General features: G+C 42.0%; 1 protein-coding gene across 2 annotated transcripts in view; it reads left to right on the top strand.

Annotated features, from left to right (window-relative positions):
* Window positions 1-15,296, top strand: part of SYNRG (synergin gamma) — a 270,799-nt gene that overhangs the window by 104,326 nt on the left and 151,177 nt on the right. For both annotated transcript variants that reach the window (XM_073666404.1, XM_073666405.1), the window contains exons 13-14: window positions 11,533-12,066; window positions 12,825-12,982. In XM_073666404.1, coding sequence (XP_073522505.1) covers window positions 11,533-12,066; window positions 12,825-12,982 — 692 coding nt within the window. The remainder of the gene's footprint in view (window positions 1-11,532; window positions 12,067-12,824; window positions 12,983-15,296) is intronic.

Genomic DNA, 15,296 nt, shown 5'->3' on the forward strand with positions numbered 1-15,296 from the left:
GAAAGCTTTTAAAAATGGAAGAATTAATATTTTGCCTTTTGGTTAATTGATAAAAAAAAAAACAAAGTGAATGAAAGGAAAATAAATCTAAATCAAATCAATATTTGGTGTCTGCCATTTGCTTTCCAAACCTCATGAAAGCATCACGTCTTCTGTGTACACTTGTAGACAGTTTTTGAAGGATATCAGCAGGGAGGTTGTTCCAAACATCTTCATCTTAGAGAACTAACCACAGATCTGTAGATGCAGGCTTGTGCAAATCCTTCTGTCTCTTCATGTAATCCTAGACAGACTGGATGATGTTGATATCAGGGCTCTATGGGGGACATATGACTTCTAGGACTCCTTGTTCTTTGAAGGTCCTTCTTAATGACATTGACTATATTTGGGGTTGTTGTCCTGCTGAAGGATATATTTGGAGGAAATCTGTCACATCCCTCATGGTATTTCACGATGGATAGGCATCTTTGCATTTATCACTTTGCGTTTTGCTAATTGATAAAAATAAACTATTGACAATTCTATTTTTGAAAGCATTCTCACTTTGCAGCATTTTTTACATACGTGCATAAATCTTTTGCACAATACTGTATATAATGTAATGCACCCGGATACACTGTAAAAATGGTATTTCCGCATCATTTACTGTATGGTGACTAAATAATCAAACATGGAAGTCAGCAGAATCTTCTTTGTGCAACCAATGAACCAGTCTTGATGAGTTATAGAAGCACAAAGATGAGGCTGGTTTCACACATCCATAAATCTCCTGTACTGGAGATATCCGTGTCCCATGTCGCAACCGTGTGCCCCATCAGGATCACTAGGGCCGGCACCTGGGAATCAACGCTACAGGCACCCAAGTGCCGGGTGCTGAACACTGCCGTCATCATGGTTCCCTGCCGGCGTTGCGATCATCACCAGCATGGACCACTACAATCATCATTGTCCCTGCTTGTGTGGATCGCAGAACCATAATGAGGGCAGCGTTCAGCACCGGCGCTTGGGAACAGAGCAATACCCAGGCGCCAGTGCGTGCCACACGGATGACACACGGATGTCATCCATGTGGTACATTTTGCTGACCGTGTATCTGCAAAAAACTGACTTGTCTCTGTGTGGGGCACACAAACACATGGTTCGTGAAAACTGAAAACACACTGCGATGTCTCCGGTACGTGTGGAAACTGTCACCACTCGTTCCGGAGATACTGACGTGTGAAAGAGCCTTAATGTTGTAACTTGTCATGTTTACTCACAGTTTAACCTAGGGTTCAAAATAAAGCTGATGCCTTATAATTAGTGATGAGCGAGCGTGCTCGATACTCGCCCCATTATCTCACTGTTCAAGATGCTCGGCGAGTACTTCCGGGATGCTCGGGCGGAAACTCAAGTCCCCGCCCCACATGTTTGGCGCTGTTTTTTTTTTTCAGCGAATAAACATGCGGGGATTGCCTGCCACTCTCTGTAATGCTGTAGCTATGTTAGTTGTGGCATTACAGTGATTGGCTGGCCACATAGCGTCATCGGGTCTATATCCGACCTGGTGCCCCTATGCTCGTCACAGTCTACCCTTCAGACAGGCAGAGTAGGGAGAGATGCTGGTGTGCTAGGGAGAGAATTGACGGTATATATATACCGCCACCACCCTCCTGTCTTCCACACGGTCCAGTCTCAGTAGCTGTGAGTCTGGACCACATATTCCTCACAGTGATCCTCCTACTATGCCGAGTGCCTGGAGACAAGTGATTCCACACTTGGACAATCCGAAGAGCTGTTCCCTTTTCCCATTTATAGATTCGGGCCTCTTGTCCGGCCCGCTTCAAGCAGGGCAAGAGGAGATCGCATGTAGAGATGCCCCAACATTTGAACAGCCGCGGTTACATGAAGGCGACGGAGAGAAAGTGCAGTTACTGTCGCAAGAGGTGAGGATTGAGACACAATTGCCAGCAAGTCAGAAAGAGGCCCAGGGTGCGTACGTGGAAGATGGTGGACGATGAAGTCACTGACCCAACCTGGCAAGGTGAGGTACATAGCGAGGACAGCAGCGCAGAGGGGGAGGGAGGTGTAGCACCACAACAGGCAGGAACAAGCAGTGGGGTGGCCACAGACACAAGGCGGGCAACTGTTCCCCGAAACACCAACACGAGTGACGTTGCCAGTCCAACTGCTAGGTCTTCCAGAGTCTGGCTATTTTTTAAAGACTGTCCTGTTAACCTCAAAAAGGCCATTTGCAACATCTGCACCCGACTAGGTGTGCTGAACGCATGGGTTCACAATCAGCATCTCTGGTAGACACCACTGCCTGTTCTGCTGTTGTGTGTGCACGCTAGTCCCCTATCCAAGGCGCAGGCGAAGATGCCTCTCGCCCCACACCTATCGTTGCACACTTGCAACTATCAGCGTCCACTCCCTTGTCACAGCGCAGTGTTCAGTTGTCCCTACCCCAGTCCTTTGAACGCAACGCATATACGCAGCCAATGCCCCACAGGCCACATCGCTAAACTGACACATTTCTCAACTGCTTGCACTTGAAAATGTTGCTTTTTATGCTTGTGGCGACGGAATCTTTCCGCAACCTCATGGCGGCGGCCGTCCCTCGTTACACTGTCCCCAGCCGCCACTATTTCTCCTGGTATCCCGTCCCCGTCTTAAACAAGCACGTACCCCAGAACATTACCCTTGCCCTCAACAACGCAATTACTGGAAAGGTCCACCTAACCACGGTTACATGAACAAGTGCTTGTGGCCAGGGACGGTACATCTTTCTGACGGCAGACTGGGTTAATATAGTGGAAGCCGGGACCCAGTCGGATCCTGGGACAGAACACGTCCTCCTGACGCTGAGAGGATTGCGGACCCTGGGTCAATCAGGGTTGCCCCCACATTCTACAGCTCCTGCACCTGCTCCTCCTCTTCAGCCTCCATCTCCAAAATGACCACATCAGTCACAAGCTGGAAGCACTGCCTCGGCCACGCAGCAACAGACTGTGCTGAACCTAATATGCTTAAGGGACAAACCGCACGCCGCTGCAGAGTTGTTGACAGCTGTAACAGAGCAGGCAGATCTGTGGCTGTCACCGCTGAACCTACAGCCAGGCATGGTCGTGTATGATAATGGCTGGAACCTGGTGGCGGCTCTGAAGCTAGGCAAGCTCGCACATGTAACCTGCCTGGCCCATGTGCACAAACTAGTGGTTCAGCAGTTTCACAAAAACTACCCGAATCTGCCTGATCTGCTTGTGAAAGTATCTGGTGTGTGCTAATTTCTGAAAGTCACCTACAGCTTCCGCCGCCCTCGCCATGCTTCTGCAGCTTTTGCAACTTCCAGCTCACATACTGGTGTGCGATGTCACCACTCGTAGGAACTCAACATTGGACATGTTGGGAAGGATTTGTGAGCTGCAGAGGGCAGTTGTTGAGTACCAGCTTTAAACACACCTGTCAATATTCAGGTCAGCCTCCGCACATAAGAGCTGATGAGTGGGCATGGATGTCTGACATCTGTGCCGTCATCCAAAACTTTGAGGACTCCACCAAGATGGTGAGCGGCGATGATGCCATAATTAGCGTCACCATCCCTCTTTTCGGTCTACTGACGCTCTCTGCTCACCATTAAAGAGGAGGCTTTGCAGGCAGAGCAAGGAAACCATACAGGGTGATGCCACACAGCCCAGCCTCATCTCATCCCAATGCAGATGGGGTGATAATGACCAGGAGGAGGAACAGGAGTCGTTTTCCTGCTCTACAGACGGTACTACCCACACAAGTCATATAAAAAAGGGAAGGTAAGTCTAGCACCACTTGCGTGGAATAGATATTATAAAAACATCAAAAATGTGTTATGAACTCCATTTCATAAACAGCGATATTAAAAAAGCGCTAGGTCAGAAACATGCTCACTGACGCGTTTCGAACAGTCAGTTCTTAGTCCTAGTGTTGCATGGCTCTGGCTCCATTTAACATGATCTAAATGCTTTTTGGAAAGAGGAAATGACGTGGTATAGCAATATATGAAAAAACAACATTAAACGAGCACAATCAAAACAAAAAATTAATATATATACATCAAATTTGTCCTAATATTCATACCATTAGGCACACGGCTGTTTAATTGTAAAATCCATGAGGCTTCTCTATACCGCAAATTTTTTAACTTATCCCCTCCCCTTTTAGGTGGGGTCACTTTTGTCAGCCGCTAGGACTTTCAAAGGGCTAACATGACCTCAGTGATAATTCCGAAAATGTTGAGAAGCACCTGATGGATATCGAGTTGTGATGTTTTGTGCATCGATGCTCTGAGATGCATTTTCTAAGAGTGCGTGTAGTACAACCCACGTATTGCTGATGACATTGTTCACACATGATTATATACACGGCATAGGTGCTACTGCAGTTTATAAAACTTTCAATCATATATTCTTTTTTATCTGTTGCTGAAATGCATTTTGTGGTGTTGTGCATATATGTGCAAAGACCACATGTTTTCTTACCGCATTTATATGAGCCTTTAATAGACAGCCAATTCCTTGTTTTATTATAGTCATCTGAACCAGTGTAATCACTGGGAACCACTCTGTTACCAATTTTCAATCCTCTTTTTGAGACGAAATGGCAACCATTACGTAGAATAGTCTTTAAACAATCATCTCTATGTAATGTAGGCAAGTTTCTTTTTATAATATTGATGACTTGATAATGATCTGTACTATAATTAGTGGAAAAAAATATAGACTCAGATTTTCTTTCCAGCTCTCTTTTTTTTATTATTATTATTCTATATTTTAGATATATTCATATCTGGTTTTGGAATTGGCTTTATTTTTGGCATCATCTAGAATCGATTTAGAATATATTCTTTTAATAATGCAGGAATCTATATTAGCACATTCTTTATTAAAATTGATTTTCCACTGTGCAGCTGCGTCTAGCACGGATATATTCCCCCACCGGCAGATTACGAATTACATGATTGGGATGGCAACTTGTCACATACAACATTGCGTTGCCTGATTTTAGGTGACCATGTTATTGGAAATATTACCACCGTACGTATATCTAAAAGGAAATTTCCGTATGATCTGAATGGTAAGTCAATCTCGGTATGGACTCTTCATTGCCACACCAGATGATAAGTATATAATCTATGAAGCGTCCATACCAAAACATGGACAAAATAACGGGATTAGACACATTGTAAATATATTTACTTTCCCACCAATTCATAAAGATATTGGCTAAAGCCAGGGAAAACATTGTATGTAGAAATCACCCAGAAATAATATGCAAAATAAATGTGTCAAAAGAAACATCAGAACTTGTAGAATATAATCAATAAGATCTTTAGAATAACTGGAATGCCTCATAAGTTGATCTGACACAGCCAGAAGAGCTAAATCGTGAGGGATTGCGGTATACGAAGAGGTTACATCGCATGTTATCCATATATAATTTTTACACCACTTAATTTTTTCCATGACATTCAGGATGTTTACTGTCCTTTATATAACTTGGTGAAATTATGACTAGAGGCTGCAACCTTTCATCCAGCCATTTACTGGAGTTTTCTAAAAGGGAATCCATTCCGGACACGATTGGTCTGAGTGGAGGTAGAAAGACCTGTTAGTGTGTTTTTGGAAGTGCATGGATTAGAGGGATCTGTGGACATACTGGATTGAAATAGTCAACCTGTTTTTTATTTATAAATCTCCTTTCCATTCCATCATTAAGGAGTTGTTTCAATTTATCCTTGATTATTCTAGTAGGATCACTGTTGATTTTGCGATATGTCTCCTTATCCTTTAAAATTGTCAAAAGTTCTCTCTCATATAATCCTTTGTCTAAAATGACAATTGATCCATCTTTATCACAATCTTTAATTATAATATTAGCATTTTTTTAAGCGATTCCATAGCATGCTTCAATTTCATAGTCCTGCTTCAAAAGACAAATACGCGGTTACTCAACAAGACAAAAGAAGTAGATGTTAATGTTTCAAAGGATGATTTGACTATCGTTAATTTATCAGCATCCATATTAACACAAGCACAATTAAATGTCCTCCAAAAAGATCGAAAATTTGTGCCGACACAAATATTTAATCTCTTAGGCTGTGTGCCCACTATGCATTTTTCAAGCGTTTTTGCCGCGAAATTTCCTCAGCAAAAACGGTTAAAAAACGCTTGGTAATACGTGCCCCATGGTCCCCAATGATAATCCACATGTGCTGTGCACCTGCTGAGGAAATTTCCGCTGCAGATTAATCCGCAGCATGTCAATTAATTTTGCGATCACGCAGCGTATTTGCTGCCATTGACTTGCATTGAATCTCTTATTATCCTCATGACTACATGTGCACATGTGGATATTAAGTGATTCAATGTACGGTTGGTACCCGGGTCTTGAGAAGAGGAGACTCATCCAGACCTGGGTACCATAGTACCTGGAAAAAAAGAAAAGAAAAAAAAGAATTTAAAATAACGTTGGCGGTCACGTGACCTGTCACATGACTAAATGACGTCATGGAAGATCCTTTTACACCACCGCGAGCCGCCGGGGAGCCAGGACGCGTCGTACAGGAGACCGGGGAACGGCAGAAGGTGAGTATAATGTTTTTTATTTTTTTATTTTTACCATTCTTATTCTTTTTTTTAACTATTACTTGGTCACACTATATAAATCCATGCCGGTTGCATGGATTCATATAGTGTGACCAAGTTGTCAAGCACTTTCCAAGTGATGCTAAAATCGCTTGGAAAGCGCTTGATAACCCACATGCGGAAATGCATGTGAAGAACGCTTCACATCCGCATGTCCCTGGCAGGAAAAACGCATGTACAATCCGCATGTACAATCCGCATGCGTTTTTCCTGCCAGGGAGATGCGGAAAAAATCTGCAGCATTTCTGCATCATGGGCACATAGCCTGATCTACCATGTAAATACATTTTTAAGGCAATTAACTATTCAAAACCACTTTAATAAATGATGAAAAGGAAAGCTAGGTTAAAAATAAAAACATTTGAGAAGACCTTCATAATGAATATTCAGATTTATCTTTCATAGAGCAACTTTCTGTCATTAATTTACATGAAAGTTTTATAAACTGCAGTAGCACCTATGCTGTGTATATAATCATGTGTGAACAATGTCATCAGCAATACGTGGGTTGTACTACACGCACTCTTAGAAAACGCATTTCAGAGCACACTTACGATACACAAAACATCACAACTCGATATCCATCAGGTGCTTCTCAACGTTTTCGGAATTATCACTGAGGTCATGTTAGCCCTTTGAAAGTCCTAGCGGCTGCCAAAAGTGACCCCACCTAAAAGGAGAGGGGATAAGTTAAAAAATTTGCGGTGTAGAGAAGCCTCATGGATTTTAAAATGAAACAGTTGTGTGCCTAATGGTATGAATATTAGGATAGATTTGATGTGTATATATATATTATTTTTTTGTCTTGATTGTGCTCATTTAAACAAGTTGTGCACTACTTTAGATCTCTCCCCCCCCCCCCCCCCTCTCCAATGTATCCCCCCGGGACCCCTAAGACTTTTTGTAAATACCTTCCTTTGCAGATAATACCTGTGAGCGGCTTTATCGGTGGCCTCTCACAGGCATCACATGACCCCACGCTGACGTCACGACAAGTGAGGCGTGACTCAGCGCTGGGGTCCCCGCGGTGGCTGGTTACCCCCCGCGTCACACCCAGCATCCGCCTCGCGCTTTCCCAATGAATGGGGAGAGGCAGAGCTCGCAGTGGATGCCGAGCGTGATGCAGGGGTGGAACCAGGAAGAAAAAGATCCCCGGCTGCTGCCAGCACTTGTCGTGACATCAGCGGATGTAAGAGCCAGCTGCAGCCGGGGGTCACTTAATGCCTGTGAGCAGCCAATGATGGCGCCGTTCACAGGCATTATCTGCAACGGAAAGTGTTTACAAAAAGTCTTAGGGGCCCCAGGGGGATACATTGGTGGGGTAATCTAAAGTAGTGGATAACCCCTTTAATGTATCACCTAAACACACTCTGTCCGTCCCAGTTTTCCCCCATATTAAAATCTAATTCAACTTCGGGTTCATACCAACCATGCACATAATAGCCTCTGTCAGGACTGCACACATACTGGCAGGCGACCAGTCCATGTGTTATTATTTATCCTATTCAGTATATCAAGGCTGCATTATACAATATATGTACATTATACCTTTTGTGTCTCCCCCATTTCCTCATAGACTGTAAGCTTGCGAGCAGGGCCCTCACTCTTCGATATGAGATATGCTTATTCTGTATTGTCTGTATAAGTCCCCCCTAAAATTTGTAAAGTGCTGCGGAATATGTTGGCGCTATAAAAATAAAAACTATTATTATTATTATTAATGATGTTTTTTCAAAAAGCATATAGATCATGTTATATGGAGCCAGAGTCATGGAACACTATGACTAAGAACTGACTGTTCGAAACGCGTCAGTGAGCATGTTTGTGACCTAGTGCTCTTTTAATATCGCTGTTATTTAAATGAGTTCATAATAAATTTTTGATGTTCTTATAATATCTAAGTGGTGCTGGACTTGCCTTCCTTTTTTTGTATACTTCACTTCGAGCCAACACACGTACTTAGTCCGTGCATGCTGCTAGTTTCTTCAAGACAAGAAAAGTATCGGTGAGCTGGATTTAACAATTATTTTTTGTATATCCTCACAACAGTCATACCGTCTGTTCAGCGTGGATGCCCTGAGGAGAGGGAGGATGAGGAGGAGAGCAGGTCAGGACAGGGAAGTCTTGTCTGTTGGCACTCTGGCACACATGGCTGACTTTGTTTCTCTGCCTTTCCCGTGACTCTTGTGTTGTACACATTTTGGCCGACAGTAATTACTGGTTGGTCACACTTCTAGACCCATGCTACAAAGAGAACTTTCTATCTCCTTCCCGTGGCGGAAAGGTCTAATAAAATGTTGCAGTACCAGAAGGCCCTTGTACAAGAATTATTTAAAAAATTCCCATTTGACAACACTAGCAGCAGAGGTCACAGTTCGTTTGACAACCAAAGGAGTACAGGCGAAGGAGACAAAAATATGATGCAGCAGAGGCAGGTGAACACTGTCAAAGGTGTGGGATAGTTCTCTCAGACCCTCACAGCGCCCAGGCCCTCATGCGAGGGGTACTCTGACAAGGACTGAAAAGTTTTGGAAGATGCTGAAGGACTACCTTGCCGACCTTACCAATGTCCTACGTGATTCCTCTGTGCCTTATAATTATTGGATATCCAAGCTGGACACATGGCATGAACTGGCTCTCTACGCCTTGGAGGTCCTGGCCTGCCCTGCCGCTAGTGTTTTGTCAGCGGGTTTTTAGTGCCGCCGGGGGCATTATAACTGATAGCATTTTCAGTCGACAGGCGGATGCGCCTGGCAGGCTGACTCTTATCAAAATGAATAAGGGCTGGATTGGGCCAGACTTCTCAACACCACCGGATGATAGCAGCGGAACACAAGCTCAAATCCAGTGGCTTTTTTGGGGGGGGGGGGGTTCTATTCCCATGCACTTCTTAACACCCAGACATGGGTATACGCTTCCGATTTTGTCTACTTTATTTTGTCCTCTTCCTTCTCCTCATTCTTAACCACAAAATCATCAGGGTGACCGTGATGCAATACCCACATAATTTTTTTTTAAGGGTGTGTTATGATGCCCGTAGGAAATTATTTTAGAGGCCTAGCTCTATCATTCTGTACGTTATACAGTATTTTCATGTCAGATTATGTCTCACACACCACATGGCCAGATAAGGTAGCAAAATGTTAAAATTACATTTACCGGTGAATGTATTTTTCACCTTTGAAAGCAATGCAAAAGTGCAAAAACGCATCAAAAACGCTACGTGTGAACATAGCCCAAGGTGTGGAGAAGCATTTTTGTTGTTGGTGATTTATTTTGCCTTATATACAAGTCATTACCCTGGAAAGGATGTTCCTTAACCTATTTCCCAGGAAAATCCATTTTGGTTTCGTTTTTGTATGTTTTATTGTGAGTCCGTAAAAGTGGTGTAATACCTCTGACATTATTCACAGCAGTGACCTAGGAGTCAGAGATGCTTCCAGGGGTCTTCCCCATGCTGTTCCCATATCATTTGAGCACTTTCCTTCGATTTGACCAATTTATAGACCCCCTCCAGACCACTGTGGGGGAGCCGCAGGAAAAATGCTCGAGTTTCCCATTGACTTACGTTGTGCTCGTTACTCAGGTCAAGCACCCAAGCATTACGATTTGCTTGACCCAAGCTTCGAGTACCTGAGCATTTTAGTGCTCGCTCATCACTACTTATAATCCTTTTTTCTGAAATTTATGTTTGTAATCTCTTTGGAAGCTACATTTTGTCTTGTGTTAGGACCGACTCATTTTAACCTCTCTTATTAATGACCTTGTGGATGGGATTGAGAGTAAAGTGTCAGTCTTTGCTGATGACATCAAACTATGTAAGATATTAAAATCTGATCTTGACATTACAATATTGCAGAACGATCTGGATAAGATATCTGAATGGGTGAACATTTCGCAAATGAGGTTTAATGTAGGTGTAGGTGCATGTAGAGTAATGCACCTAGGACGGATTAATCCTATTGCTGCATACACATTAAATGGGAGTATACTCGGGGCTACAGAAGATGAGAAGAACTTGGGTATTCCGGTTAGAAGTAAGCTGAGCAGCAGTACTCAATGTCAAGCAGCAGCTGCAAAAGCAAATAAGATTTTAAGATGTATAAAAAGAGAGATCAAATCCGCGATCCCAAAGTATTGTTACCATTTTATAAATCACTGGTGAGGCCGCATATAGAATATGGGATCCAGTTTTGGGCTCCACATTTTAACAAGGATATTCAGAAGTCAGAGTCAGTTCAAAGGCGGGCAACTAGAATATTACAAGGGATGGATGGCCTCTCATATAATGAGGTTGGAAAAGTTGGACTTGTTTAACTTACATAAATGACACCTCGGAGGGGATTTCATTTACATGTAAATAAATATGTGTGGTCACTGCAAAAGACTGGCACATGACTTATTTCTTCCAAAGACAATACTAAGGACCGGGGGGCATTTGTAACGGGTGGAATAAAGGCTATTCTGGCAGCTTAATAGGAAAGGGTTCTTTACAGTCAGAGCAGTTAGATGGTGGAATGCCCTACCACAAGAGGTAGTGATGGCCGACACTATAACAGCTTTCAGAAAAGGCCTGGATGACTTCCTCAGCACACATAACATTGTGGGTTACAGTTAAATTAGTGACAAAATGTACAATTGGTGAAGAAAGGTTAAACTTGGTGGATCTAGGTATTTATTCAAGCTATGGAACTATGTTTTACTATATAAAATTAGTGCAGTCCTACCTACATATCAAGTGTTGGAGGAAACATGCATAAAGTACAAAAATAATTTTACTTTGTAGTTAAGTTGTGATTTCTGCCCTGCTTACTTGTGTTTTTATGTTAGCATTTTCCTACATATTGGTTCTTTTTTGTCATTTTACATGTAGATGATTTTAAAGGCTCGAATGAAAACAATTGCTCTCTACTAAGCAGTTTGACAATTTCTGACTGGTCAGAGAAGGACAGCGCATACGCAACCCAAACACAGCCTGACTTTTTTTTCAGCCCTGACCATGGTGCAGGCTCTTCTACAGCTTTGTTTGCAAAAAAGGAAACCTCCTTTGGAAGTACTGAAAACCTCACTTTGACCACCATATCCAAGATAACTACCTTTTCTAATGACATCAAGGCTTCAGAAGAAAGCTTTCCTGATGTAAGCACCAGGGGATGTGATAAGGTAAACAATGACACATTACATGGCCTCAATATTTCTTCACTGGGACATAGTATGGACACCATAAGCATGTCTGACCCTACTGTTGCTGCAGAGCTTCGAAATAATGATGATTTTGGGGAATTCCAAAGCGAAAAACCCAAAATAAGTAAAATTGACTTTCTATTGGCCACTTCTCAAGGAAAAATTAAATCAAGTGAAGAAATGATTAAGACAGAGCTTGAGACTTTGGATCTTTGTGCTCAAGGTAAGTAGGATTTATCTTGGCAAGTTCTGTTTTTACTGAGCTGTATGTGTTCTATTTGTGCAAGTGCTTTCTTTGTTTCACTTGATATCAGACTCCATATTGAAGGTAATCATAATTTGACTTGTAGCTTTTGTATAAATTAAAATTCACTCAAAATGTGTGCTGGGAAGAATTGGTTTATAATATTACTTGAAAGGGATTTGACACCACAATTTGTGCATTGCTTTTAGCAGTTTGAGTTGACTAAGTCACAAAACCACATCACAGTATTACACAGCGTGGCATACTTCAACCCCCGCTAAAGATGCGTGTTATAACACCCTATTGGTCAATTTTTCAAGTAGCATTGGCAAAAAAAAAGACCACCCAAAGCACTGCTTCCTGAAACCATTGATGGATATGAAGAACATGACTGGTTAATTTCATTAGCTAAACCAGCCGTCTTCTGTCATGGCTGAATGATAGAGACAGACTGGGTCAGGGATGGTGACTGAAATTAGCCACTGTCACTGTTACTTTGAGCCTGTTTTTAATTTTTTATGAATGCTCTTCAAGATTATCTTACAGTGTAAATGACCCTTTTAGTTTTCATCCTTTTGCACTTTACACACAATAATACAACTTTTGTTTAGCTGGACAAATTTCTGTGTGCAAATAATTGTTATAAAAGTCACTGCATAAGAGAATATCTTATTTTTGATCATAAAATGATAGTTGACACTCAATTGTGTATTAATGTTTCTTATATATCTATACAGGATCTCATAAAAGGAGCCATAGTCTTGGGGATAAAGAAATAAATCGAATTACACCTGCTATGGAGCAACCATTTAGAGATCGTTCTCATACCGTTACTGAGAAACCTTCTTTACCTGTAATCAGGGATAAGTACAAAGATCTTACAGGAGAAGTAGAGGTAAAGATTATAAAGCAGAGCCTGTACATACAATAAAAGTATTAATTATCTCCGTTGCACATTTTCCATATTAATATGCTGTATATTTTTTTTTCTGGAATTTTCTTTACTGTAGAATAGTGGGTAGACTTTAAAAACAGAATCTGTCAGAAGGATCAACCCTCCTAAGCTGCCTGTATGGGCATGTATGTCATAGGAAGCTGAATAAACTGTTACCTTGATATGTGATCCGATGTTTTATTCCAGAGAAATCCATGTTTTTCTTGTATCTTAATGAACTATTCCAGGCTGTGTGCCAGACACTGATCTGCATAAGAATCTTCCTTCAGAGATCATTATAAGTGAAAGGGGCGTTACCAGTGTGACACATGTAACTAACACAATACAGTAGAACTGACCTTTGTCTCATTACAAACATGTAGTAGCTGCAGCTGTCACAGCTCTGCTGTATTGCAGCACTGCCTGCATGTGAAATGGAAGATGGAGCTGAGAGGAACCTGTAGATGTGTCAGTTATATTCACACACAGCTCTGCAGTGAGATCAGGAGAGCAGAAAGTGGCCATTACACATCACACTTGTAATGCCCCATTTTATTTAAATCAACACTGTTTTTATTTTTTAATTTCAGAGCTCTAGTACTGTCACTAATGTAAGTTCTCTGCTTCTAGTAATACACTTACCAGTCACAGTCTTCTGCTCCTCCCAGTGCTACTCCGGGTTCCCCTCTTCCTGTGACCTTAGCTCCTGATTGACCGGAAGTACTGTGTGTTCATACACTCTCAATGTATGTCCATGAGAGCTTTGATCAGGCTCTCATAGACTTACATTGAGAAGTGACCTCCGTCTCACCCAGCAAGCACTTGAGTAATCCGACAGGTCACATCCAGCACAAGATGACTGGAGTGGCACCGACAACAGAAGACTGCGGTTAGTAATTATATTACTAGGGAAAGGGAACTTGCATTAGTGATACTCCAGCATTAAAATCAAAAAAACTCTCTGGAGACACATTCTCAAGCATATTTGTGTCTTGCCCATAGATCTTAACCTTACATATTATAAAAATGTGTATTTCTCTGCTAGAAGACTTTGGATCGCAAATATCAAGGTATCATTTTATTCAACTTTCTATGACCTACGTGCCCATACAGATGGCTATTGACAGATGCCCTCTATCCCCTTCACCCCCGGGCCATTTTCTAATTTTCTTCCCATAGTGCAATTCCACTATTGTTTTTGGGGTTTATTTACCATGTTTACTAAATGCTAAAACTGACCTGCAATTACTATTCTCCAGGTCATTACGAATTTGCAGATACAAAACATGTATAGGTTTTTTTTTTATTTAAGTGGTAAGAAAAACATGCAAACTTGTTAAAAAAAAAAAATATATATGCATTTTTTTCCGAGACCCATAGCGTCTCCATTTTTCGGGATCTGGGCCCGGGTGAGGGCTTTTTTTTTTGCGCACCGAGCTGATGTTTTTAATGATACCATTTTGGGGTAGATGCGATGTTTTGATCCCCCACTATTGCATTTCATTTCAATGTTGCGGCGACCAAAAAAGGTAAGTCTAGCATTTAGATTTTTTTTCTCATTAGCCGTTTATGTATCGGATTAATATTTTTTATATTTTGATCGGGTGTTTTTGAAAGCAGCGATACCAAATATGTATATTTTTGATTTTTTTATTATTTTATTTTGAATGGGGCAAAAGGGTGATTTTATATATATTTTTTGACTTATTTTTAATTTTTTTTACATTTTTTAATATTTTGCAAACTTTTTTTTTTTACTGGCTTCAGTAGTCTCCATAGGAGACTTGAAGCTGCGCTTGTGCTACACATAGAGGGGCTTCAGCCCTGCTATGTGTAGCAAAAATGTTCATCTGGTATGAATGCCGAACGCTGGGCAGCACTCATAGCAAATTGGCTATGACAACGACAGGGGTCTTCTGAAGACCCCGGGTTGTCATGCTGACCCATCGGCGCCCCACGTTCATGTGACAGCATGCCGATAGTCGGGTCTTATGACACACTTCTGGGGCGGCCATAATAAACGCCGCTGTCGGAGATTAACAGCGGCATTTAACTTGTTAACAGCCGCAGGTGAATCGCGATTCCATCCGCAGCTGTTAGAGGCACATGACAGCTGATCAGATACGCTGTCATGTGCCTGAAACAATGCAGCTCAGCGCCGGACCCCACATCAAAGGGAGGGAAGTGCCATATGACATGTATATGGTGAGTAAAGCGGTTTGTTTTTTAAAGCAAACTGCAGTCAGAGCACAGGTTTTTCCTGAATCCAGAAAAC

The sequence above is a fragment of the Phyllobates terribilis genome, unplaced genomic scaffold (genome assembly GCF_046119375.1).
Source record: "Phyllobates terribilis strain yellow unplaced genomic scaffold, ASM4611937v1 Scaffold_2__4_contigs__length_985480577, whole genome shotgun sequence".
In the NCBI taxonomy this organism is placed as follows: Eukaryota; Metazoa; Chordata; class Amphibia; order Anura; family Dendrobatidae; genus Phyllobates; species Phyllobates terribilis.